The 23,900-nt window shown below is 39.8% G+C and overlaps 1 protein-coding gene across 3 annotated transcripts in view; it reads left to right on the forward strand.

Moving 5' to 3' along the window:
- The window catches only part of TBCD (tubulin folding cofactor D), a 129,600-nt gene that overhangs the window by 92,584 nt on the left and 13,116 nt on the right, over window positions 1-23,900 (forward strand). For all 3 annotated transcript variants that reach the window (XM_055722629.1, XM_055722637.1, XM_055722620.1), the window contains 9 exons: window positions 943-1,024; window positions 4,784-4,902; window positions 5,330-5,421; window positions 6,305-6,445; window positions 10,622-10,705; window positions 12,079-12,237; window positions 13,362-13,500; window positions 20,766-20,887; window positions 21,823-21,900. In XM_055722629.1, coding sequence (XP_055578604.1) covers window positions 943-1,024; window positions 4,784-4,902; window positions 5,330-5,421; window positions 6,305-6,445; window positions 10,622-10,705; window positions 12,079-12,237; window positions 13,362-13,500; window positions 20,766-20,887; window positions 21,823-21,900 — 1,016 coding nt within the window. The remainder of the gene's footprint in view (window positions 1-942; window positions 1,025-4,783; window positions 4,903-5,329; window positions 5,422-6,304; window positions 6,446-10,621; window positions 10,706-12,078; window positions 12,238-13,361; window positions 13,501-20,765; window positions 20,888-21,822; window positions 21,901-23,900) is intronic.

The following is a 23,900-nucleotide window of genomic DNA, read 5'->3' on the forward strand; positions in this document are numbered from 1 at the left end:
AGATAATTCTGTATATTTTGCTATTATAATGCCCGTGGTAGGTAGAATATTATGTAGATGAATACTGGTTTTCTTTCAAGTCCTGGATTTTGCATAGAAAACAAGTCTGAGGTGTCTTTGAGGGTGGGATGAATAGGCTGTACAGGATGCCTGTGTTATCATTTAAGATTTCTTGTACCCAGAGAACATGAGTATTAGTGAGTATCATTGCTGTTAACATGGAGCGAACAGTGCATAGTTTTTGTATGCTTTCAAATTTATTATAATTTTGGTTAGCATTATATTGTTAGCTAAAAAGTATAATTTAACCATAAATTCTACGGGAAAACTTGTTACATGCTTTTTGAAATAGCAGCTATATTAGTTCTGTGTTCTGCAGCAGTGACCGAAACCACTCTAAAGATGAGGAGGTGCAGGTGCAATACACAACCTTTGGTCCTTTTCTAAACCAATTAAGACTGAGACACAGTGAGGCACAGGATTGTAATACTGGATATTTTGGGGTTGTTTTTTTCTGTGTTTCCTTCCTGTAGCTTTCTGGGGATAAATGGTTTATTTCTTATCAATCTGGCACCAATATATTGAAGATGAAATAACGGCTTCTGTATTTTGTAATACTGTGTCATCCTGGAGGTCTTTCAACTGAACTGAGAATAGTTGATACATTACTATTGATGTCTTAAATATTAATTTAGCTTACTGGTACTTTTGAAGGAATAAGAGTAGAAACTCCTGGATTTTTTTTCTTACACAGATTTCCTATTCAACTGTTCTTAAACCGGTATTGGGAAAAAATGAAAAGAAAGTAAATGTCAGTAGCTGAAGGGAATATTTTTTGTTTAAAAATCCACTCTTTTTCCTTAACCTTTTAATTCTAAGCACAGTTATCATAAAGTATGACCGTAAAAATATATCAAGTTCACAGTTTTGCCTTTGTTACAGGAGTCGGCAGTCTCTGCACTGGCTGCGCTGTGTAACGAGTATTACATCAATGAAAAGGGAGAAGCTGATCCAGCTCTACAGGGTAATGACTCATGTTTACAGCAGAGGCAGAAAATACTGGGCTGGACCTAACTTGCACTTTGGAGGTATTGGGTAGAGTGGGGAGGAGCGTCACTGATTTTAAAGGACCTTAAAATGGTTCAGGAAAGAGTGGTAAAACCAACTGAAAGTCTAGGAGATGTCTCAGGGATTGCTTGCTTTAGACTGAATGTCTAAATTCAGTCTAAATTTAAAAATTTAAATTTAAAAAAGAATGCAAGGTACCATAATAATGAATAGTAGGAAAAAGAGATAGCTTTTCTATTCTATACTTTAAAACAAAGAAGCAAAGAAAATATGTGTTTATGGCAAATCTTGAATTTTAATGAAATTCATTATGAGGCATTTATGTCTTATTTGTGTCTCACTATGAAATTCATAATGAGACATTTTCACATCATATTTTGATAAACTCTATGCCAGAGATCTTGGCTGACTTTAAGGAAGAAGAATTGCATAGGCATAGGAAGAATAGCCAGGACACACAAGAGTTCTTGTAAACGCACATATGAAACCTCATCTATTTGGATTTGGATCAGTGGTACAAGAGTAGGCTTAAACTTTTGTCAGAGGCATATAAATCAACATCTTTTTTTATATTGGTTTTATTGGACCTTTCTTTGTTTTAAGTATCAAATGATATTGTGTCCACCAGAGACAAACTACTGCATTGTATAGATAGATAATTTAAGAAAAACATTTGAGTTCTTGTTTTGATTTAAATATTATATATATTTTTATATATATAACAAAATAGGGATTTATTTTTTTTTTTTCCCATTACTAAATCATTCCTAAATCAGGTAACAGAATACGTTATTATTTATTTCTATTACGGTAGCTCCCAGAATTAACCAGATATCTATCACATATATTAGTAACATGCATTCCCTGCCCTAAAGAAGCTATGGCTTATATATAAAAGCAGCATATCCTGATTATTAAATCTTTTCTGTATTGCTAAACCTCTGCATTTTTGTAAAAAATAAATCTGAAAATAGCGCTTTCCTTCATGCAGGCTGGCACTGCATGCCTGATTTTTTTTGTAGGCAGTATGGCAAGATGTGATACGGTACTAAGGCAGATTAAAAAAAAACAAACCAATAATCTCAGCAAAAGGTAATGTTTTCTAAAAACAGAATACTTTGGGCAGGAGGAGATAATGCTGAATCAAGAAAGCAAGCTAAAAATGAGTTAAAAAGTTAATAGATCACATTCTATGTAAGGATGGAGTTTCAGACTTCTATGAAAGTGGACCAGGAAGCTCAGCCAGATGTCAGTGTCAAGAGGGAGAGAGGATCTCCTGGAAGGACATGCAATGATGGCTGCAGCCATAGATGCCCATGAAGCTTAATTGTTTTTTCCTGGATTCTCGGTTAACTTCTAGTCTGGCTTGTGCTTGAAGGAGTCATGGTGATGTAGCCATGGTGGTCTGGGGACATAATTAGGGTCAGATTTGTAGATAGAAGTACATTTTTTTATTAGACTTCCTGGAGTGATTTAGAGAATAGAATCGTGAGTTGGAAATTTTTCTGTTCTAAAAAGTCTAGTCAGTTCTGTCCTGATGATGCTTTTATTTGCCTTGTACTGCTCTAAAGCCTCTTCCACACATTGTAACCAAAGCGCCATTATACATGCAAGCATCTTTTAAAAAGAAAAAAAAAGTGTATTTTCATCTTTGTGTCTGTAAAAAACTATGTATTTGATGACCATGAAATTCTGTATGTTGTGGGATTAAAATCCATTACTAAAAGTCCTCCCCATGATGCCTGATACATGCGTGTCTGCGTGGGAGCTGCGGTGCAGAAGACATTCAGTGACAATGCAGGTCATTAGATAAGTCAGTTAAAGCAGGCCTAAACATGATGAAGGGGATCAGGAAATAAAAAGGCTTTTGGTAGAATTTTACGGGTGTTTCACTATAGCTCAACAGATTAAAATGAAAACACAAATCAAAGTGATTCAGCATTCTGAATCTGTCCCTATAAGACTGCAGTTTTATTGAAACTTCTTTTGCCTTGATTGTTTGTTACCACCTTTTCTTTTAGTTTTTTCTGTCTTAATGTGTTTGGTTTTGATGACTTTATCTTTTAATATTCTTTCAGGATGGGTTGTGTTGAATTAATGTTGTAGACACCTCACAGGCTGTGTTTTATGAGGCTGAAGACTCTCAGAAGAATATTAACATTTGCATTACACTTGCGAGCATAATTACGAAGTAGTTATAAGTAAAGAGCTGCTCTTCTATTGTCATGTCTTAATTCTATGTCGTTTGGCTAAAATGTCATTTTAAGTTTACATCAGTCAAAGGGAACACTGTTGTAGTCTTGCTGTCTAAGATCATCTTGCTGTCTAAGCAAGCACGGCATCTTCCTATGGCCTCCAGACTCTAACTTTACACTCCAGTGGTTTGGAAATTTTTGAATAATAGATGTGCTTATATGAAGGTATTGCTAACCTTTGGACAGGGAACTAGTTCCATGATGTGAGGAACTAGTTGAGGCCTGCTGATTGCATAGGGACTTAAAAAAAACAAAACACCACCACCTCATGAGTTATGATTAATGTGTAATTCCTTATGGTAACTATTCTTTCTTCCTCTAGAAAATATTGCTCAATCATTTGAATCTAAGGTGACAGTAAGCAATGGCACAATTATGTAATCTTCCTACAATCTCGGATTCTTTTTCTTTGAGCATTGATAAGTACATATTCAGTAAAGCGATTAACAAGGCCACCTTTCTGCTTTTCGAACCAGAGCCGTGTTTGCTGCCGCTATCTTGGTTGGTCTTAGAAGCACGTTTCTGGAGCACGTTGTTTTTCTCTGCATTTTGCAGAACAGTTCAATATAGTTGCTGAGAAACCTGGTAAAGGAAGGATTGTCTGTTAAGTCTAGGATAAAAATCACAGCAGAAATACGCAGATAGATTCCTGACTTCTCTTTTTTGGTTTTTTATTCCTCCTCACTTTCTTCTTCACATTGCTTTCCTTCATTGTTGAGCCTCCTTTTTCTATGCCCAGTTCAGTTTATTCTTGTGCCTTTTGTCTGTGCTGCTGTTTGGAGGGCCATCGTCCCTGTCCCGCCGTGTAGCATTGCACAGACTCTGAGCGCAGCATCCCTGCTTTGAAGTGCTGCTGCTTTTGAGCTTTCTCCTGCAAAAAGCCCAGTATTATTTTTGTCTCTCTATAAAAAGTAATATGAAATTATCTCATTGCTTAGGTATGATTAGGGTTAGGTGTTTAAACCCTGAGCTCAACTGAGACTACTCTGGGGGGGAAAATGTTGAATGACCTTCACAAATCCAGAGACATCTCTTTCCTAACGCAGAATACTTGTCTAATTATGGAAAATGATGACCTGTAAATATAAGAGAACTTGTTCCCCTGTGTTTGCATAGAAATTTGTGCTTATACTTATTTTTTTTATTTTTAAAACATTATATCTTCTTAACATTAAGAACTTTTTTCTCTGAATGACTAGTATTAGTCTGTCTAAAAATCTGACTTTGTATATAGAAAATAAGAATTCATTCATGTAACAGGGAACATCTTAAAATTTTTATCTTTTTTCTGTAAGAAATCAGAGGTGTTCTGTATTTTAGTTTAATGAATTTTAAAACTTTCTAGCTGCTCTGTTTGGGGGATCTTTTCCTGATTTTTTGTTTTGTTTGTTTGTTAGCTGACTATTTAATGACAGTGATGTGGTAGTTGCTTTTCACTCTGCAATGGTATTTTTTTCTAGATGAGCTGGTGACACAGTATGTTTCAGAACTGCAAAACACAGAGGAAATGATTCGTTGTGGCTTTTCAAGAGCTCTTGGGGCCCTTCCAAGGTTTCTGCTAAAGGGCAGGCTCCAACAGGTTAGAAAATATGAACATTGCAATGAGAAGAGGGCACACAGTATTTTGTATGAAACCTGTGATGGTAATCAAAGACATAATAATGATCATAATTGGCCTTTGTGAAGGGGGTTTGGATTCTAATGAACGGTAACTGCAGAAAATCATCATGAGTTTAGCTTGACATAGATTCAGATAATTAAAGTTTACTCCTGCTTTAGTGGTTTAATGAATGGAAAAGCCAGAGACTGAATTATCCTTTTGCTATGGAACATTTGTCCAAAGGGAAAAGTGAGGCATACTGACAGGTCCCGGTGAGAAACCAAACACTGTTGCCTGCTTGGCGCTCTCGTACCTGATTGAGCTCATCTTGATATGATATCTAAATTTAGTATTTATCATAAATAATGCACTGGATTTAAGTATCTCAAATTTTATATTTTTTCAGGTTTTGGAAGGTTTGAAAAAAGTTACCTTAATTTCACCTGCAGACGTGAGCTTTGCAGAATCCAGGAGAGATGCCTTAATAGCAATTGCAAAGTATGTTTATTGTCTTTATTTTTGTCTAATTTTAGTTCTTTTTCTAGAAGCTTTCACCTGTTCATTCTGCATTCTGTTGTGGGCTTGTAGCGTGATTCTTGGAATTACTTACACCGTGACATACACATTTTTAGCGTGGGACTGTACGTATCTCCATTATTCAATGTATCTTTGATTCAGAGGATTTTCTCACTTGTGAGGATGTAATACAAATCTGATGGTGTGTTTGTGGTTTTTTTTTAATCAATTAACTGACTAGCTAGAGTATACTTTAAATTTCGCCTTTCTCATGGGCTGCAATTTAGTGAGCTTTATTGAGGGGGAAGAATATGTTTTTTCCACATCCTTAATAAGAAGATTGAATTGGTTTAAAGAAATTGTACTTTTACTCTAAAGGAGTATTTTCTGTGTTGACATGCCACAGTGTAGTTACTGTTAGTAATATCATAGTATGTATGCTCTTAAACCATTACAGTGGAAAAAGCCCATGTCTTCAATGTAAAGAAGTTTGTTAAAGATCAAATTCAGTGCACACTGTATTAGTCCTTTGCTCTTCTTGCTTGCTTCATTTTAAGGAGAGTTCAGAAACTGACAGGTGCTTCAAGTGTGTTCCTTTTTGTTACTGTGGACATAAACCCAAACAGCTTATCGGAGATTTTTGCCTTGCCAGTGTTCCTTTAAACCTGAACGCTGATCGGAAATTCTCAGGTCAGATACAACACAGTAGGCTCAGAAATATCTCCATACTGTTTGCAGCAGATGTTACAGGTGTTTAAGAGTGCTGTACGTCCAGGGAATGCAGTTAAGCAGCAGAACAAAGCTATGATCTTAATGTTTCTCCTTGCTAGTGTTGTGGTGTCCCTCACTTCTTCTCTTTTTACAGGGTTTGCCAGACAGTAGGTGTAAAGGGGGACGGATCCCAGGAAGAATATGTCTGCAAAGATAACATTGCTCAGATTTATGCTACCCTGCTTAGTGGTGTGACTGACTACACCACAGACAGCCGAGGAGATGTTGGAGGATGGTAAGATGCCTTACAAACTGAGACTTCAACTTAGCTGTCAGTTTTGATGTCTAATGAAAAATTGATGTCTTTTCAAAACCTGTTAGAAATAGATAGCTCCGAGGTTTGAGTATAGTTAGAAATACACTGGGGGAAGAGGAGTAGAAAGTGAAAGGAAAGACTGACAAGAATTGGTTTGTCCTTCGCCTCAGAAGTTAGGAAGGTGTGGGCTAATGTGTTTTAAACTGGAATTCAGTCTTATTCTGGTTTTGTGGATGACATTCTTTGCTTTTAGTGAACGTCAGGAATTTATTGAGTTGCAAGAAGTACAGCGATGTAAAACATTGCTTCTGTTTCTTTGAAATAACACATTTACTCCCGCTTGGCGAGCTCTCTGGTGTGCATTGCTCTCGTGGGACGTTTTGCCAGGAGAGGGAGTAGTTGCCTCACGTGTTAGTGACATTTCCAAGGCTGGTGACAAGGTGGATAAAAACTTTATACATTGTGCATTGGTGTTACTGACTCTTTTTTAAGTCTAGGGTTTCAGTGATTTCAGCTACGAGATTGGAAGAATAATTAAATCCTAAGTCTGTAGGAATGTATCTGCTAATGTGAAATCTATAGGATAGGTGTAAGGTTAAAACTGTAGCAGTCTTATTTTTGACATGTTCTTCAGTCTTCACAGTTCCGTTAATATATTAAGCAGATTCAGTATATAGTACCGCATTCGTCTGGAGGTTCTGTGTTCCTTCAGTAATAGTCATCTGAAAAGGCAATTTCTAAACTGATGAACCCAGAGCGCTATGAAGGCTGATATCCTCCTTGGGTTTGTGTCTGATTTCTAAAGAAGCTGGAATTGGGGATGTAACATAACTCACTGATCGGAAGTTCCTGCAGTCTTTGAATGTGGTAGACGGAGCAGCAATGAAGATTTCATGTTACTCACTTCATCGCGTAGAATTCCACAAGGTAGTTAGAGAGTGAGAAAACCATGTGAAATTTCTTTAGAGATCAGATAAGTACTAAGGAAACATACAGGCTCTCTTTTCAGGGTACTTTTCTGCGTGTATTTAGGAGCACAAATATGCCGAGCCTGAAATAGTCCTTGTTAATAAAAAGTATTAAATTATCAGAATTCAAGAATAAATCCAGTATCCGCAGTTTTAAAATATATGCTGATTTTGATGCTGTATAGAAGGCTCAGAGCAGTAACATTAATCATTATATAAACAAGCAATAAACTAAGTAAATGAATGTGATAAATTCATTGTAGTTGTCTGTTAGTTGTTGGACATTGATTTTGAGTGAAGTGCTGTTTTTGAAAAAGGCTTTGTAATGTCTTAATCCCTAATTTTGATTTGGAAATATGCAGATATATGTTGCTTTTAGATATGATTCTGTACAGATATATACATTCTATACATATCAGCCCTGTTTTAACAGTATGGGCCATGCTGTTTGTATGGTATGGTAATGAGTGGTGGTACATATTTGACTTGTCAGGCAACTATATGTAACGTCTCAGGGTACAGAGATGTGCGTTCAGGATTGTAAGTTAACAGCCTGTTGATTGTTCAGATCTAGTTTCTGAATAAAAACTATGCTTCTGTTACGTTCCAAGCAGGGAGTGGGGAAAAGTACTGCTATGAAGTAATTTTGTTGGTTGAGGATTTCCATATTTTCCCAGTTTATTAAGGAAGCTCTTGTCTAACAGTGCTGAGTCACATGAAAGGCTTTGGTGTTTCATTTCGGTTGTATCATTGCAGAGCGTTTGTATGAAACAACAAGTTTAGACATTTTTTTCAGTCACTGTCCTCTGAAGGGTGTTTTCAGCTGTAGCTGATGAACATAAAACATAATTTTCTTCTGATTTGAGTGGTATCTATGTATTGTAACTGGCTGCAGCAAAGCTGGCAGAGCTCACAGGTGATGGTTGCAACCTGTGGTGGTACTTGCTGACTTGGGAAGGCTGCAAGGGGTGAGACGTTAGCTGTATCTCGCAGGGGAGGGTGTGCGCTCCTCCTGGCTTGTTGTGATGCTTTCTGTGACCAAAACAGTCCCAGTGGTTTGCTCCCTTCTCCCTGCTGCAAGCAAAACAGTCCAGCTCTGGAGCGTTGGCTGTTCAGCCTCAGCAGCCATGCATAGCATGCTGATCCCGGTTCAGATCCGGTATAATGGTACGTGATGCCAAGTGTGCATTGTGTCAGCTTGGGAACTTTTTGCTTCGGGTCAGATTTCTGGTTATGTCTGTTTTAGAATTCTGTCCTACTCAGTCTTGACTTTAGTGTCATTACTGTATTTGTTAGCCCCAGGTTTACTTTGAAAAGAAAAGAAAAAAGTTAATTGCAGTGGCATTCTCCTCTTTAGGATTGCTCATTAGATAGCTTGAATGCAGGGGCAGGTGCTGTAAAGTACATCTGTAATTACGGTGAGGACTGGGAGCTGCTGTAACACACCCTAGAACCAACTATTTCCTAGTGTAGGAGGAACATTTGTGATTGTGCTTTTTTTGTGCAGTGTTTATCTGGTTTTCATTGCCAGCGATCATTGGGTAGTTTATACTGCTGTCAAACTGTAATGCTTGTGCTCTACCTAATCGTTATCAGTCGCTGAGATCTCGTCGGTTCCAGCGTGAGTTGCAATTATCACTACTCTGACTTTGAACAGAACATGAAGTGTAAGTTCTGCAGAGCAAAGCAGAAGAAAGATGGTTTGTGCCATGTTAGTATTGGGCACGTTTTTAATTGACTAACCTTGTTCCTTTAGGGTACTTGATTACAGTATTTACAAATGAATTGGAAAAGTACACAGGGCAAATAATTGAGGCTGCTCTTATCAGCCTGAGTTAATATTTGTATGTTTCAATTTTTCTTGGTTTGCATAATGATACCCAGCTCCTCAGCCTTCAGTACTGGTCGTTAAAATTGTCATATGACAGGGAAATAATAATGCAGGGCAAGAAATCACTAAAAGATAGGTGTGTTTGACATCTCAAACTTAGAAGAGGAAACAAGGATGCAAACTAGTAAGGATCAAGAGCAGGTCATTCCAGCTTGCGCAAGAGAGGAAGGAGCTTGGCTTTCCCTCTCCTCCTTCCTCCGCCGGCAAAGAAGCAGGAGGGAGGTGAATGGGTCTCTGGCTCAGAAAATGTAGGAACACGAGAGAGGTGGAGCCGAAAGAAGAGGCAAGGGCCCCCATATCCAGTGGAGAGGCAGAGAAAGGGAAGAGATAATAAGCTTTTTGCTTTCAAAATGAGGCGAGACGCTGCAGTAGGTAAGAGCCTGGCTAGGTATAATTAGGTATTCGAGTTAACTTCCACATCTGACAGCTCTTGCTTAAAGTTCCCCATACCTGTTGTTTGTCCTTCTGTCTGTGTCTTAATTTAAAAACAAAACAAAACTCTACAAAGTGAAAATTTTCAAAGAAATCCTGAGGAAATTAAACTCCCAGCACCCATTAAAATTCAAATGCGCTTTGAGCACCAGATTCTTTTTAAGCTTCTTTGGCAATGCCAGCCACAATCAAGTCAAGAAACGTGTAAATTAAAGGGGGGAGGGGAATCCTTTCTTACGGCAAACTGTTGGCTGCCGAGTACTTTTGTGGCCTTTCAAATATGAACGTTTTCTCATTGTTTCTTCTAAACCATTGACTAAGATGGAAAGATATAGGGGGAATTGCCATTTCTCTGGAGAGACCTTGCCTTTGGTGTGTAATTTTTGTCTTTCTTCAATGGAATCGTGGGAAAGTTTAACCAACTTTACTTTCCATATGCAAACTTTACATTTCTTTTGACAGATTGTTTGCTGGGACTTGTCCAATCTGTCTACAGGTGTTAGACATGAATATCTAATAGTCAGCTACTATATGAAAAACTAGGAAAACATACTTTGAAAGATTGCCAAACTTGTATTAAGCTACTTAGGAAAAAATGATGTAATTTACCTTTTTTACCATTATAACAAATGTCCCACCCAGTTTTAGACTACATAGGCAACTATTTTCAACTTGTTTTGGAAATCAGAAACAAGAATCTGTCTTTTCACAGTAGTCAGGTGAACCTTTTCAAACATTTCAATTTTTTCTTGTTACTTTGAATTTTTCCCAATGTCAAACTTAACTGCTGATGTATTTATTTAAATAAATACTGATGTAACTAAGTATGTAACTACTCCATGTAACTACTCTCTGTTTCAACAGGGTACGTGAAGCTGCTATGACAAGCTTAATGGAAGTGACGCTTCTGCTGGCTCAGAATGAAGTGGAGTTAATTAATGCCAACGTGTATGTTACTTGTACTATTTTTGTGTCTTATAACTACATTCCAGTTCATACAAGAAAGTATTGCTTATATATTATATACTTAATCTTTTACTGAGTGTGACAGAAATTTTGATAGAAGTCCATCAAACCTATACCCATACAGATGCTGAGAATATCGTATCTGTTTTTTGGAGACTAAACTTACCGAGAGAAACTGGGTGGCAGTTGCACCTTTGAAATACAGTGCATCGGTGAGGTTTGGTCTGTACTTGCCACCTCTGTGGAGCATGCCAGTATTGTTCACTTCAACAGAAAGCAGACTTGCCTGCTTATCTAGGGCACTGCATTGTTAATTTGGAATGTGATATAATGTGGAGATGAGTTTGTAGTCATTTCTGTCATCTTTGCAGAATTGTTAGTAAGGAAATACGGAAAAATACTGAGCTTCTGTTTTTACTTTAATGATAGAATACTCCTAACAGTAGAAAAAGAAAAAAGAATACTTACCAGTTTTTAAGCATACATTTGGCTGCAGAAAAAAGAATACTTACCAGTTTTTAAGCATACATTTGGCTGCAGAAAAACTTTCTTAATAATGGTGTTGGTTTATGGACAGAGCATGCCCAGTGGTTAGCTGAATATATACATGATGTCTTTTTTTAATTTAAAAAATCCCAAACTTGGAAGGAAAATACTGGGTTCTGTAGGAATACACTACTCCACCAGTGCCTGTTGTCCAGGGGCACTTTTGGTCTGTTGCAGAAATAGATCATTCACGTGAAAACTAGAGAAGGACTCCTGCCAGCTGGATCATATTTTCTGATTATTCTGGGTTTTGCTGTGACTGAAGGAATTGTAGCTGGTTTTACTATCATTAGTTGTCCTTTCTGAAGGTGTAAAGCACCTTGTGAAACACAGTATTGTAGCTGAGAGTTTAGTTATGAATGTGGGCAAAACAGGATTTAGTTAAAAACAAGCCAGAGTTGAAGGAGTGATAAATTTGGGATACATAAGATTTGGGATAGGCCTTGTCCTCTGCTACGCGAGCAGTTTTCTACTTGAAAATGTGCTCTTCTTAAGGTTCCTGCTCTATTTCCTTCTGAAATGTAACAGTTCATCCAGACCATAAAGCCACCTTCTTATCTTTTTGGATCAAAGGTGGTATGTGAATATCAAATACTGTGTAATATTAACATCATGATATTTTTTGATTGATTTATGGAAGATAAAGCTTTAAAGATTCTGTCACCATGTTGATGTCTTAAATCACTTGTACGTTCATTATAGAGAGTTAAACCAGAATACTTCCGTAGCAGGATATTTTGGTATGTTGAAACAACGTCAATTTCAGTATACATTCTCATTACATTATGTGATTGTTTTCTTCTTTGTAGCTGCAAACAGATTATGTGCTGGCTGGCTCAACAGTCAGCTGAAAAAATAGATAAATTTCGAGCTCATGCAGGCTCTGTGTTCCTTACTCTTTTACATTTTGACCGTCCTCCAGTTCCACACATACCTCATCGAGAAGCGCTCGAAAGGATATTTCCAAGGTAATATATTGAAAAAGTATCCTAAACCACTGGAAGTAAAAGATACACGCACACAGTTACATGTAACTCAAGCAACCTGATGTAATTTTTGTGCCCAGGTCCCTAATATGGAGGAATATTTGGTGCTGTTTGTCAGAATTTCATTAAGTGTCCAATGAATATGTATAAACATATAAAATGTTCAAAAGACAAACTTACTGTATGAGTTCCTGTTAAACCATCGTTTCCTAAGGAGACAGGTCTTACATGGTCATGCTGCATAAGTTTTTCTCTGGATCCACCCCAGTAATTTCAGACCCCATCAGCCAGTTCCGTGGTGGATGGTAGAGATCGTGTCAGTTGGTGAGACAGAACTGCTGGGAGCTGTGTTTTGGTAATCCTGCTATTTATGAACTGTCTGGTTTATAGTCTCACTTTCTCTTCATAATGTGAGAGCTGGAATTTATTGGTAGTCGCCCTTCTTGTTTGTTCCCCCCCCGCGCCCCCGACTGGAAAACATTGATTGATTATAATGGCAATTTTTAATTGTGTTCTTTTAGAGTAGTGGAAGTAGTTATCTGGTATAGAATTTCTGGTTACAGCAAGAGCTGCAGCAACTCTTTCATGAATGGTGATCATAATACCTGATTGGGATGAGGAACATCCAGCTTTGTGTCCCCATTCTGTTCAGCAGAATCTCACCCTCCTGTAACTGAAAAAGTGCTCTGCCTGCTGGGACACTGCTTGATCCGTGGTGGGGGGTGTCAGCCTTTCCTGGGATAAGTCTGCCTTTTTGTCAGTTGTTGACTAGCTGTTGGTGGGAGAGAACTTGGAAGGGAAAGCAAGAAAGAGAACTTTTTTTCTCTTGGTGTAGGGAAAAGTGCATGTGAAAAGAAAACTGTGGTTCAAATCCCTCATCTGAATCAGAACAAGGACTTGAATTGCTTCCCTTTACTGGCAATGGCTGAAGTTTTGATTTGTATTTTCCCCATGGGCTTGAAGACCAGTGATTAATTTGATTTTTAGGTAATTCAGAGACTTTCTTCACTGATGTGGTGCTTGAGGATGAGGAGCTATCATAGGAACGTATGGGGAGGAAAGGCAGTGCACACATACAACACTTCTTGTCCTTCCCCTTTCCCCAGGTCAGAGAAGGAGACGCTAAACTGGAACGCTGCATCCGAAGCTTTCCCTCGGATCACCCAGCTGTTGGGTTTGCCAGCGTACCAGTACTATGTGCTTCTGGGTCTCTCGGTGTCTGTTGGTGGATTAACAGAGACAACGGTAAGAAAGCTGAGCGGCTTCCCTGCTTGGTAGGGGAGGGCATTTACCTGATAAAATTGTTGACTAAAGCGTTTAGTCCGTTACAGTGGATATTGCAGATAGTTATTGCAGATCAGTTATTTCAGGTGTAAGATTTCTAAAAGAAAACATGACACTTTTAAGCCTGATGAACTTCATATTTTTCATCTTTAAAAGTATTATTTTCTTGACATACTGAGCATGCAGGGAACAAGGAGAAAGGACGCTAATTCCTCATTTCCTGGCATGACAGAACCTGACAGTTCCAGCCTGTTGGCTTGATCAACTCGTGTTTTATTCGCTCACCCTTCCAAGCGGTTACCCGAGGACTGGCCATTCAGCTCAGTGTTGTGGGTAAACCGCAAGGTGATCACTTTTTTTAAATGAATGTTCTCATTTTGTAACCTGATGCAAAGTGTTAACTATTAGTTGTGAGTGTGATAACAGTATGTTCAGGGTTTTTTTTATTTTTTTATGTTTCTACAAAAGTACCAGAGAGATGCTAGAAGTTACATGACAAAGAAGTATTATTGAAATATCTGCCTGAATCCTCTGAGCTTCGCAGTCTCTATTTCATTCTCCTGTGCGTGAGCAGTGTCTTTATCGCTGGTTTTGGTAGCCAGTTATGCTGCCAAAGTCATCCAGACTTTATTATAATTTCAGTGTATCCTTCTGTCCTTGTACTGCAGCCTGTGTTGCTAGTTTCAGAATTTTGGATTTCCAGATATTTGGCTTCTGACTTTTTGGTTATTTGATGTAGCCAAAGATGTAACATACATAAAAGTAACTACTGGGGTAAGCGCACGGTTCAGTAGGACACTACAGAGAAATATCGGGCCAGTAACAATATTCTGGCCTGTCAGTTAAACCTTTAAGTTGCAGTGGTCCTGTAGCAGAGCAAGGAGGTTGCGAGTCAGAACCCTAACGGCGTTCAAGAGTGTTACTAATGAAGATTGCCATCTCTAATTAAGAAGGCTGGTAGAAAAGTGGTAAGTGTCAGGAAGCACAGTATTTGTGGGGAGAGAACAGCTCCTGCTGGGCTGGCAGAAGGAGGGAGGTGATCACTGCAGCTTGTCTCCCATGGCTGCGACTTTTCAGTCTTAGCGTGAGCTGTTCCGCGTGTCCCCAGAGGATGGGGTTTGCCTGGTGCCGTCGGTTCTGCGCTTGTGCCCGAGCTGTCCACACGCCTTTGGGTTTCCTGTAGCTGAGAATTTGGTGTCTGTGCATTCTCATATATTTAAACCAATTTTGAGAATTCTAATGTTTCTAAAATGGCAGCTAATTATATAGCAACGGCTATTTTACAACTTTGAAAACATATGCTTATTGGTTTGTGACAGTAATTGTCAGACAGACAATGTAACTCTTAACAGATTTTTTTTAATAGCAGACATGCACATGAAAATCAGCTTTTAGTCAAACACACTTAATTATAGGAGTCTCCACCAAAACCAAAGTTATTTGTATAAGTATAAAAAGAGAGGAAAGTTGTGGAGAAATAGACATGCTGACCGCCAACCAGGGTCAGAGGAAAATTCATATTCAACATTTTAATATCTTTTTTTTCTTTTCTTTTTTTTTTTTTTTCTTAAAGTTTTGGTTGTGCTTGGTTTTGAAAAGTGTAAACAGTTCTCGCTCCCTTTTCTTTTTTACCATCTGCCAGTATATTTAAGGGAAACCTTCTGTACTGTTTTTAAAATAGGATTTTGAAATGTTAACTTTCTGTGACCCTGCATTTTTCCTTGACGCTAAAGGCTCGTTCTGGTTAAAATATTCTTAAGGGCTTTGGCTTTAGAAAGAAGATGACCTAATTCTCTTTTGAGCCAGACAGAAGTGCGAGGGAGGCTCAGAGTGTAGGGTACTTACACTTGGGATTATACAGTGTGTAGTGAGTTAAATTTAATATTTTACATGTGATATGTAAATCAGAGTTGATGTGCCTTCTAATGACTTGTGTTTCAAACTGTTCTATCAAAGCCTGTAGTGTTCCTTGCTGAATATCCAGGGACTGATTTAAAACATTAACAGTAAATTCTAAGAACTGTTCTTAAATCTATACGAAAAGCAAATTTTTAAAATCTCAGATAAAGTAAAAGGATTATTCAGGTGCGAGCTCTTGCAGTAACCTGTGTGTGTTCTTGTGATATCTCCTTTCTTCCCCCTCTCTCTTAAAAATATACATACACACAGAAGTTAGAAAGTGAGAGGATTCTCGTACACTGCAAGATAATCTGAATTGAAATGTCAGTTTGTCTTTAAGTCATCTCAGGCAATTAGTAGGAGAAAGGCTCCACTGTAATTCAGTGGTCAGTGGCTATTTTTCCGTTGTTAAAATTGCTCTGCAGTATATTTAGCAAGAGTAGTTCTTTGTTTGGCTTTTTAAAGAGATTTTCTGAAATGAGCTGTGTGGGGGATCTCAGAACCATTTTGGTGGCAGCATGGTTGCTGAAAGAATTGAGCATTTGAAGTAATCTGGAAAAACAGAAGATGTCATTCCCTTTGGGATTTGGCATTCTGCTGCATCGCCTTGGTTCAAAGGGCACTTTTGCTGTGTAAAAGAATCTTTTAATTATGTATCTGGCCCACAATTATGTGTATTTCTTATGGCTGCATAAAACCCCCTCTCAGTATATGAAGATCAGAGCTATACAATGCTGTTCTTTCTCCAGTTCACAAACCCTGTAGTTTCAGGGATCAGGATGTAATTTTGATATAATTTAATTATTGTTGAACTAATTTAAAATTTTCTTAAAGCACAGAATGTCCTGTGATTCCCCTCCCCCCACAAAATTGTATTTTAAAATGTTGTAGAAATTTGAAGTAAAACCTTTAAAAAGAAAAAAAAACAACCAGCAACCTATTTTGAAAATCAAAAGTTTTCTCCCAGACCACTGCCAGGGTTCCAGCGTGGGATGCCAAAGACCTTACCAACTGGAGAAGCCAGTTCCAAAATTATCTGATGAATGCACATGTATGGTGAAGCATGCAACAAAAATTAAGCTCGTCAATGGCATATGGATGTCAACATTATCTATGTGCCAAATACACGATGCGATTTATGTTTTATGTTCCTCAGAATGTACTCATTGTTTGCCAGTGATGGTTATGACTGCATATACCTTTTGGAGCAAGTTGCTGGGGTTTCAGCAGCTGTATTAATTCTTACAAATGGAAATGCTGGGACGTTTGTAGATGATGTTTTAGAACATCTGGTTACTGTGACAAGTTGTATGCAAATAAATGCATATTTGGTTTGAATGCATATTTGGCCCTAAATTCCAGCTTTCTTGGTTGATAATTCTTGAGCAAAATACACTTGAGAATAATTTCTGACATGCTTTTTAAAAAAAAATAAATAGTGTGAATTATGATATTTCTACTTCTCATCAAATATCACTGACTTGAGTCTTGTGAGTTACTGGCCTCCAAAAAATCAATTTATTATAAAGAGTGTTGCAAGTAAAGCAAGGGAGACATGGTTTCACTTGTGCTAAAATTTAAATGCTACGCAATTTTTTCTAAAGTTACTGGGAAAATAGGCTACTGCCACTTCAGCACTGTAAATTTGTCAGGATTTGAAATGATCCAAAACCAGCGTTATTTATTGAGCGTGACATGGTTTCTTCTGCACGTGTTACAGGAATGTCCTGACTGTGAGTAGGTCTTGCTCTGTCCAAATACTTCTATGAAAACGGGAGCCTTTAGCAATTACCCGTACAACAGATTTTGTCCGGGCTTTCCCAGGAGTTACTCCCTTGACTTCCACTGGTGGTGTGTTGGGTGCAGACGACTTAATTTTGTTAAGAGGCCTGGGGCTCCAGGGAGAGTGGTTAGAGGGGCGGCCGACAGCCGTTAGGGTATGTCGGTCTACTGAACATCTTCAGCACAGGCTCTTCCTTTCTCATCGTGCCCCACGGGCTGTTTGGTCAGGTCAGTCCAAGGTAGTGCTGCGCAGTGGGAACCGGAGCCCTTGTGTGGCTTGGGCAGCTTTATAGCTGACGGGTGCCTGAGCGGCTGAATGCTCCGTTACAAACTGGATGCCTAAGCTCCTTTTCTCTTGGCCATATCGGTGCCACTCGTTGCTTGAGTCCGGTCTTTAAAAGTGCTGTACTTCAGTTTTGCAACAAGTCAGCTAGGAAACAATTTCATGAAGGTTTGTGTAGATGATTATTTCTCTGCCACGCAACTGTCCAGAGCTGTGACTGCCTTCTCCCCGCACTGGAGCTACGCTTCCTCATACTTTCCCCCTGATTCAGGAGATAATATCTTTAGGAGGTAAAACACTTCAGATTTATCATCAGATGAATGGTCCCTTTGAACGCTGTTCGCCTTATCATGTATTGCCTGTCACTCAAGTATCTGCTATTGGCTTAAATGATGGGACAGTTAAGCCTTGGCAAACCCTGTTTTTACTGTGTTTAATAAGAACAAGGTCGTTCCCAGGCCTCCTCTTAAATTCTTATCCAAAGCTGTCCCAGTTCCAACCCATTAACCTCCTAATTTCCTTTCCCTGTCCTCATGGAACCCCAGGGAAAGGTAAATGTCACACATTTGATACAGTGTGAATTCTGTGTTCTGCATAGATGAGGAAGAAATTTGGAAGTGGTCTTCTCTGCAAATACTCATGAGCAGTTTAAGTTGTAGCTCTGATATTGTCCTCATAGGTTATCTGGGGAAAAAAGGAGTGTTCACCTGAGGAGGAAATATGGGTTTAACCTGTTCCTGTGACGTTATCTTGCTGTGTTGGAGTTTCTTCCAGTAAAGTTCGTATGGTCTGTGCTATTTGGAAATGTCCCATTTTTAAATCTCCTAAGCAGTTATATGATGGTTTATCCACACCTGTGCTTTTGTATTGTTTAATTACTTGCTGATAAAGAAATGCTGACTTAGTTATACAGTTTTTCCAATTATCCTGCTACTCTGTCGTGGTCTTGCTCAGCTTTGGAACATCCTACGTGTGCTATGCTTGCTCTTTTCTTTTGTGCCCATTCTTGCCTTTTCAATCATTTCAATCTGCAGGAAAGGCATTGAGTAATTAAGCTTTCTTCAAAAAATGGTGTAAGATTTGCAAAGTACTTTAAAAGACAAAAGAAATAGGAGTGGAGATTACACGGTTGACCATACACATTTTCAGATCTTTTCCTGAGATTTGGCTCAGATGTAACCTTTCTTCTACTTAGAATTGATCTCTGCTAGTGTAAGGTATTAAGACTAAAATATTTCTTCTTTATTTGTAATGGTCTTAAATGCAAGGATTATTTTAAAGGGTAGCATACAATAATTAATCAGGTTTTAAGTTTTTAGGAAATCGCTCTTCCTTACGGTTGTATATCCTGTAAAGACCTTTCGGTGCAGGGACACAGTTCCTGCTCAGCGTACTGGAAAACTTACCGAAAGAACCTCGCTCCATTCAGTATTTCGGTTTACTGTAACTAGGTTTTAGAAATGTTGAAACCATTTTTACTGAGAGTTGGCTATCATTTTGAAATGCAGAATAACTGAATAATTTCTTGAAACTGCTTGACTTTTTTAAAGAAATATTTCTGCTTCTGTGTTGCCCAGGGTGTTTCAGCATGGAACAAGTTGGTAAAATAGCAGCTGTGCTGCTCCCCAGGTCGTGCGGATTGCTGGGCCCTGTTGTCTGCGGGTGGGCTGCAGCCTTTGAAAATGAGTTCAGAGTTTTGATTCGAGGCTACAGTGTTTCTTGGTCCTCTCTGTTGATGCACCCATAAACATTACAGATATAAAATCTAATTTAGAAAAAATGTTTAAATAGAGGTTCTTCTCTTTTGCTTTCAGGACACTTGTGACACTTCTCATACAGATCCATTATTATTTTTTTTTCTTTTCATAATAAAAGGGTCAAACTTTGGGGAACTGATTGCACCTTTGAATAAGCTATCAAAATGCTATGTATGAGCTGAAGAAAGAAAATCTCCACCAACTAAACCGGCTTAGTTACTGCCTACTCTCCCCCCTTGACTTGGAAAACTATTTAACCCTTGCAGCCAAGACTGAAGGCTGTGTGTACTTCAGAACTGATCTACCCCTCCCGCCCTGCCCACAGCCCCCACTGTAAGCCAGTTTCTTGTAGGGAGACACCCCCTAACCACTGCACCCCTGTTCCCCAAGTGACCTGACCAAGCCCCAGCAGGACTGATAATCCTTCACGTCGGAGTCAGGAAAATACAGACATCTCATTAAGTTTATCCTTGATGAGATATATGACTTTGAGTTAGCTTCTGTAACAAAAAAACCCATTTTTTCTTCTTGTCCCTAAGGGAAGTCAATTAGTATTTTAAAAGATGAGCCTGGAAAATACATTCCTACCTCTCCCAGGAATGGAAGATGTGAGCGTTAGCAGTGATGTTGGTAGAGCCCGTTGCGGTCCCTGTCCCACTGCTGGGGCTGTGATGTCGGCTGCCGGGGGGCACGGGTCCCGCGGGGGGAGGGGGGCACGGGTTCCGCAGGAGGGGGGTCCTGCCCGAGAGGGTCCGGCAGGGCTGGGAGAGGAGAAGCCGGCCTGCCTGGCTGGTGCCGGTGCTGGCTCCCGGGGGCTGGGGCCTGGCGGCAGGTACCCCTGGCGCGAAGGCTGGATGGGGCCCGTGACGTTTAGCAGCTGGCGTGACCCTTCCGTGGGCTGCTTCCAGCAGACCCTGAACAGAAGCGCTTAAAGCCTCCTGCCATCTTCCCAAACCAGCTGATCAACGCGGTGAAGTTAGCCCAAGACTTACCATTTCTGAGTTGTTTTTAATTTTTAGCTGGGTTTACCGCTGGTTTGTGTGGCCGCGCCATGTGCCCAAGAGCTTGTCGGCTTTTTTCATTTTCAATTACGTCAGCTTGTTTAATAAATATTACCTCTTGAACTTCTTGCGTGCTTCTGAACTTGCAGAGCCATGACAATATTGTTATTTGAAGTAAAGCAGGATGATCCTAGCGGTTTGGGGAGGTTTTGTTTGGAGGGAAAGAATATAATGAACCTTTAATGTGGTCTTTTTTCCTACAATGGCAAAACTTAAAAGGAAAAAACCAAACCTTCCTTAAAAAAGGATTAATGAAAGTAAAATAGCCGTCTTCCTGTCAGAGATCGTTACCGAATTTATGCACTCGGCTGCTGTGGCAGTGTTCACGGGGCGGGTGTGCGCCTCGTGGCGCGGGGGATAAAGTGTGGTGCGCCGTGCAGGTGGCGCCTGTGTCTTGCGGTGGGTTTGTTCCCCCTGCCCTCACGGCTGCTTCCTTCCCCCCAGCTCCGATACTCTGCCCAGAGCCTGTTTGACTACATGAAGAAAATCCAGCACGATTCCAGTGCTATGGAGAGGTTTTGTGAGACGTTGCTAAAGGTCTTTGAGGACAACCTGCGGAATGACCGGTAATGTTTTCCTGTTGCTTTCTTATTTTCAACAGCAGGACTATTAGAAGTCAGATGTATGGCATACCGGTTTTACCGTGCCTGGGTAAAGTATGCCTGAGCCCATGTAAATTTGCGTTAATATATCTGCTTGGTACAGCAGTGCCTTTGGTAAAATGTATAACAAAGGAGTGACGATAGAGTATTTTACATTTACTATAACTTAATATTGTGCATAAGGTAATAAATGTCAGTTTTTATATAATGCAGTACTGGGGGTTGTATATTGCTGCACACTTTTCAGTGTAGCTCAGTCTGCGTTTCATTTAGGTAGTGGTTTTTTGCACATACTTGAAGTATAATTTCCTTGCAAAAGTTTTTCTTTAAAGGTGACTTATTCTGCATAATAAGATGAACTTCTTTAAGCCTCACTTATCAAACATGTGCAAAATAGAAAATATTCCCTACTGGAAAAAAACCCCATGACTATTAATAAAGTTTTCCATTCTATTTTATCTATATTTTATTTCTTGTCTCAGCTGTTGAAGTAGAAAACATGACCATGGTTACTCCAGCTGATGTGTTGTGTGTTGGTTCATTTGGCAGTTACCTGCAGTGAGAAGGTGTTGTAACTTCTGATACATTTTGTGGAATATGTTGTTTATATACTAGAAGATAAATTAATATTTTCTACTACCGTTAATTGTGTTTTCAGGACACTGCAAGTTTAAACCAGGCATGTTGTTAATCAGGTTTTTTCCTTTTGGCTGTAACGGAATGCCCCCCTCGCAGCCAACACACAGAAGTTACTGAGCAACCCTCCTCTGTGTAAATTAGAGTTCTAATTTAAATGTGTAGGTCGATAGGAAGTTTCTTTCTTTGCTTCTAATTAAAAATACTGTATATGTGTATGCCAAGAAGTGTATTTACATTGTTAAATTATTTTCTTCCGCCAGGGTGTCTGTACCTCTCCTGACTATGCTGGACCAAATGCTGGCAAATGGCTGTTTCGATTTATTTGCCAACCAAGAGAAGTAAGTTGCTGAAAGTCTTTTTTGTTTGTTTTCCACCATGCAACATGCCTCTTCAGTCTTACTCTGGCTGATGCTAGTGTGGATGTAGGTGTGGGTGTGTAGGACTCTTAAGCGTGAGTGTGTGTGGAGATAATGTTTTAATTTTCCTGAAGCGGGACAGCGGTCACACATCCTGGCCAGGTAGCCTTGACAGGGTCTTGATAAAATCCTCGGCTCTCATACCAGTGTAGAAGTTTGTTGTTGGTTCATGTTCACCAACCGGTACGTTAATCGGGTCTGATTTGCACGTTTCACCTGGCAGGCCTGGCCAGTGTCGGACCCGTTTCGCTCCTTCCCTGCACTGGCCTCCTGCGTGCAGGCTCATGGGGCACGTCCTGGCTGCGCTGTGAGCCTGTAGCCACGGCAGTGTCCTGGGGGGATGCTGCGAAACAGCGTGCCTACCAGCTGTTGGTTCCAAACCCTCCCTGCTTTTGTCAATGTGAGTATCTCCAAAGAAGTTAATTAAGATTCTAATAAGAATAATAAAAAAGGCATGTCCCAGCTTCTCCACACCGAGTTCCGTCTTCAGTTCAGGAATGGATAAACAGAGAAAGATATTCCAATGTGAAATCATGGGGTTTTGCAGATGTTTCAGAAGAGAATTATTTTAATTTCAGTAATATTAAAATATATTCCACAGACATTCTCAGGCAGCATCTTGGCACATCTATAAGCATCTGCAGAATTGTACAACGTGAATCCTACAAGTACATATACCTGGTTTGGACTCTCTTGATTCAAGTATTGCTGACAGCACATGATTTTGAAAAGTTTTTCTCAGTCTAGAAGCCCCAGTTGAGTCTACTCTTGTTTTGAAGTGTGCATTTAGATAGTTTCTCTTAAATAACATTTGGTAGGCCCTTTTCAAATGGGAATTTTAAATGAGTCAAATTCAGATGGAATGAATATTGCTTGTTCAGTTTGGTAATTGTGCCAGTGATCTGGGACTTCCACACAGGCTCCAGTCCACCCCACTGGGGAAGATGTGGGTTATGGGGGGAAATGCCAGGTAAAGCCTGGCTCCCATGTCACAGGTCACGGAACAGAAAGCGTGTGGTAGCATCACTGCGTGTGCTGTGTAAGGGACACGCAAACTCAGTCCTGTGGTGCCCTTGCAATGCCTTATTAAAAAGGCCTGAAATAGAATCCAGGGGATTATGGGGGGAGGGGGGAAAGGTTTTGAAGCTGATCCAAATGTATTTGCTTCCAGTTTGATGATAAAACCAAAAGAGAAAAGTAATAATTATACAGCCCTGTGGATCATTTTTATGGCAAGGGAATGAAATACCGGCATGAAGTGCAGGAACTCGTGCTCATACAAAAGCTCTGGAAAGCCAGAGCTCTGGAAACTTTGACGACAACTAGAAAGAGACAGAGAATTTAGTTCCTGCGTGTGAGTGTGTTGGTAATACATGTACCGCATGGCTGGGAGGTGATGAGGAACGAGTTCCGTGTGTGCTTCAGGGCGAGCGAAGTGACCCTGCTGCCCTGGGTTCTGCGGTGCTCTGAGGGCCCCTGTGCTATCAGCACATTCGGTGCAGCGTTTGTGGTTTCTTACTGCGGCTTAGTGCCCTTCGGGTGATGGTAGGGGTGGACGAGCACTGAGCCTGGCTCCGAGGCTTGCCCGCCTGCGCCGCTGGGTGCCATCTGCTCCTTTTTGCATAGAAGAGAAGCGTGACTTTGGGCCCTGTTTCTTTACTCCCTTTTCAAGGAAGCATGCCATAAAAATGTAGAAATACAATGCAGACTGAGCCCGACAGTTGAGACACTTTACTGGGTGGCATGGAAAGGCCATGTGTGCATGTGCTGTCGGGTACTTTATGTAAGTGTGGCTGTAATAACAGGGATGAAGTGCATGGCTGCTTTTAGGAAACGGTCTTACTGCTGGTGAGCAACTTCCCAGTTGCTTCTGTTCTGCTGGGAACGTCTTGCCATACAGCAAATGGGAAACTTTTTGGAGA

Source organism: Falco cherrug, chromosome 1, assembly GCF_023634085.1.
Source record: "Falco cherrug isolate bFalChe1 chromosome 1, bFalChe1.pri, whole genome shotgun sequence".
Taxonomy (NCBI): Eukaryota; Metazoa; Chordata; class Aves; order Falconiformes; family Falconidae; genus Falco; species Falco cherrug.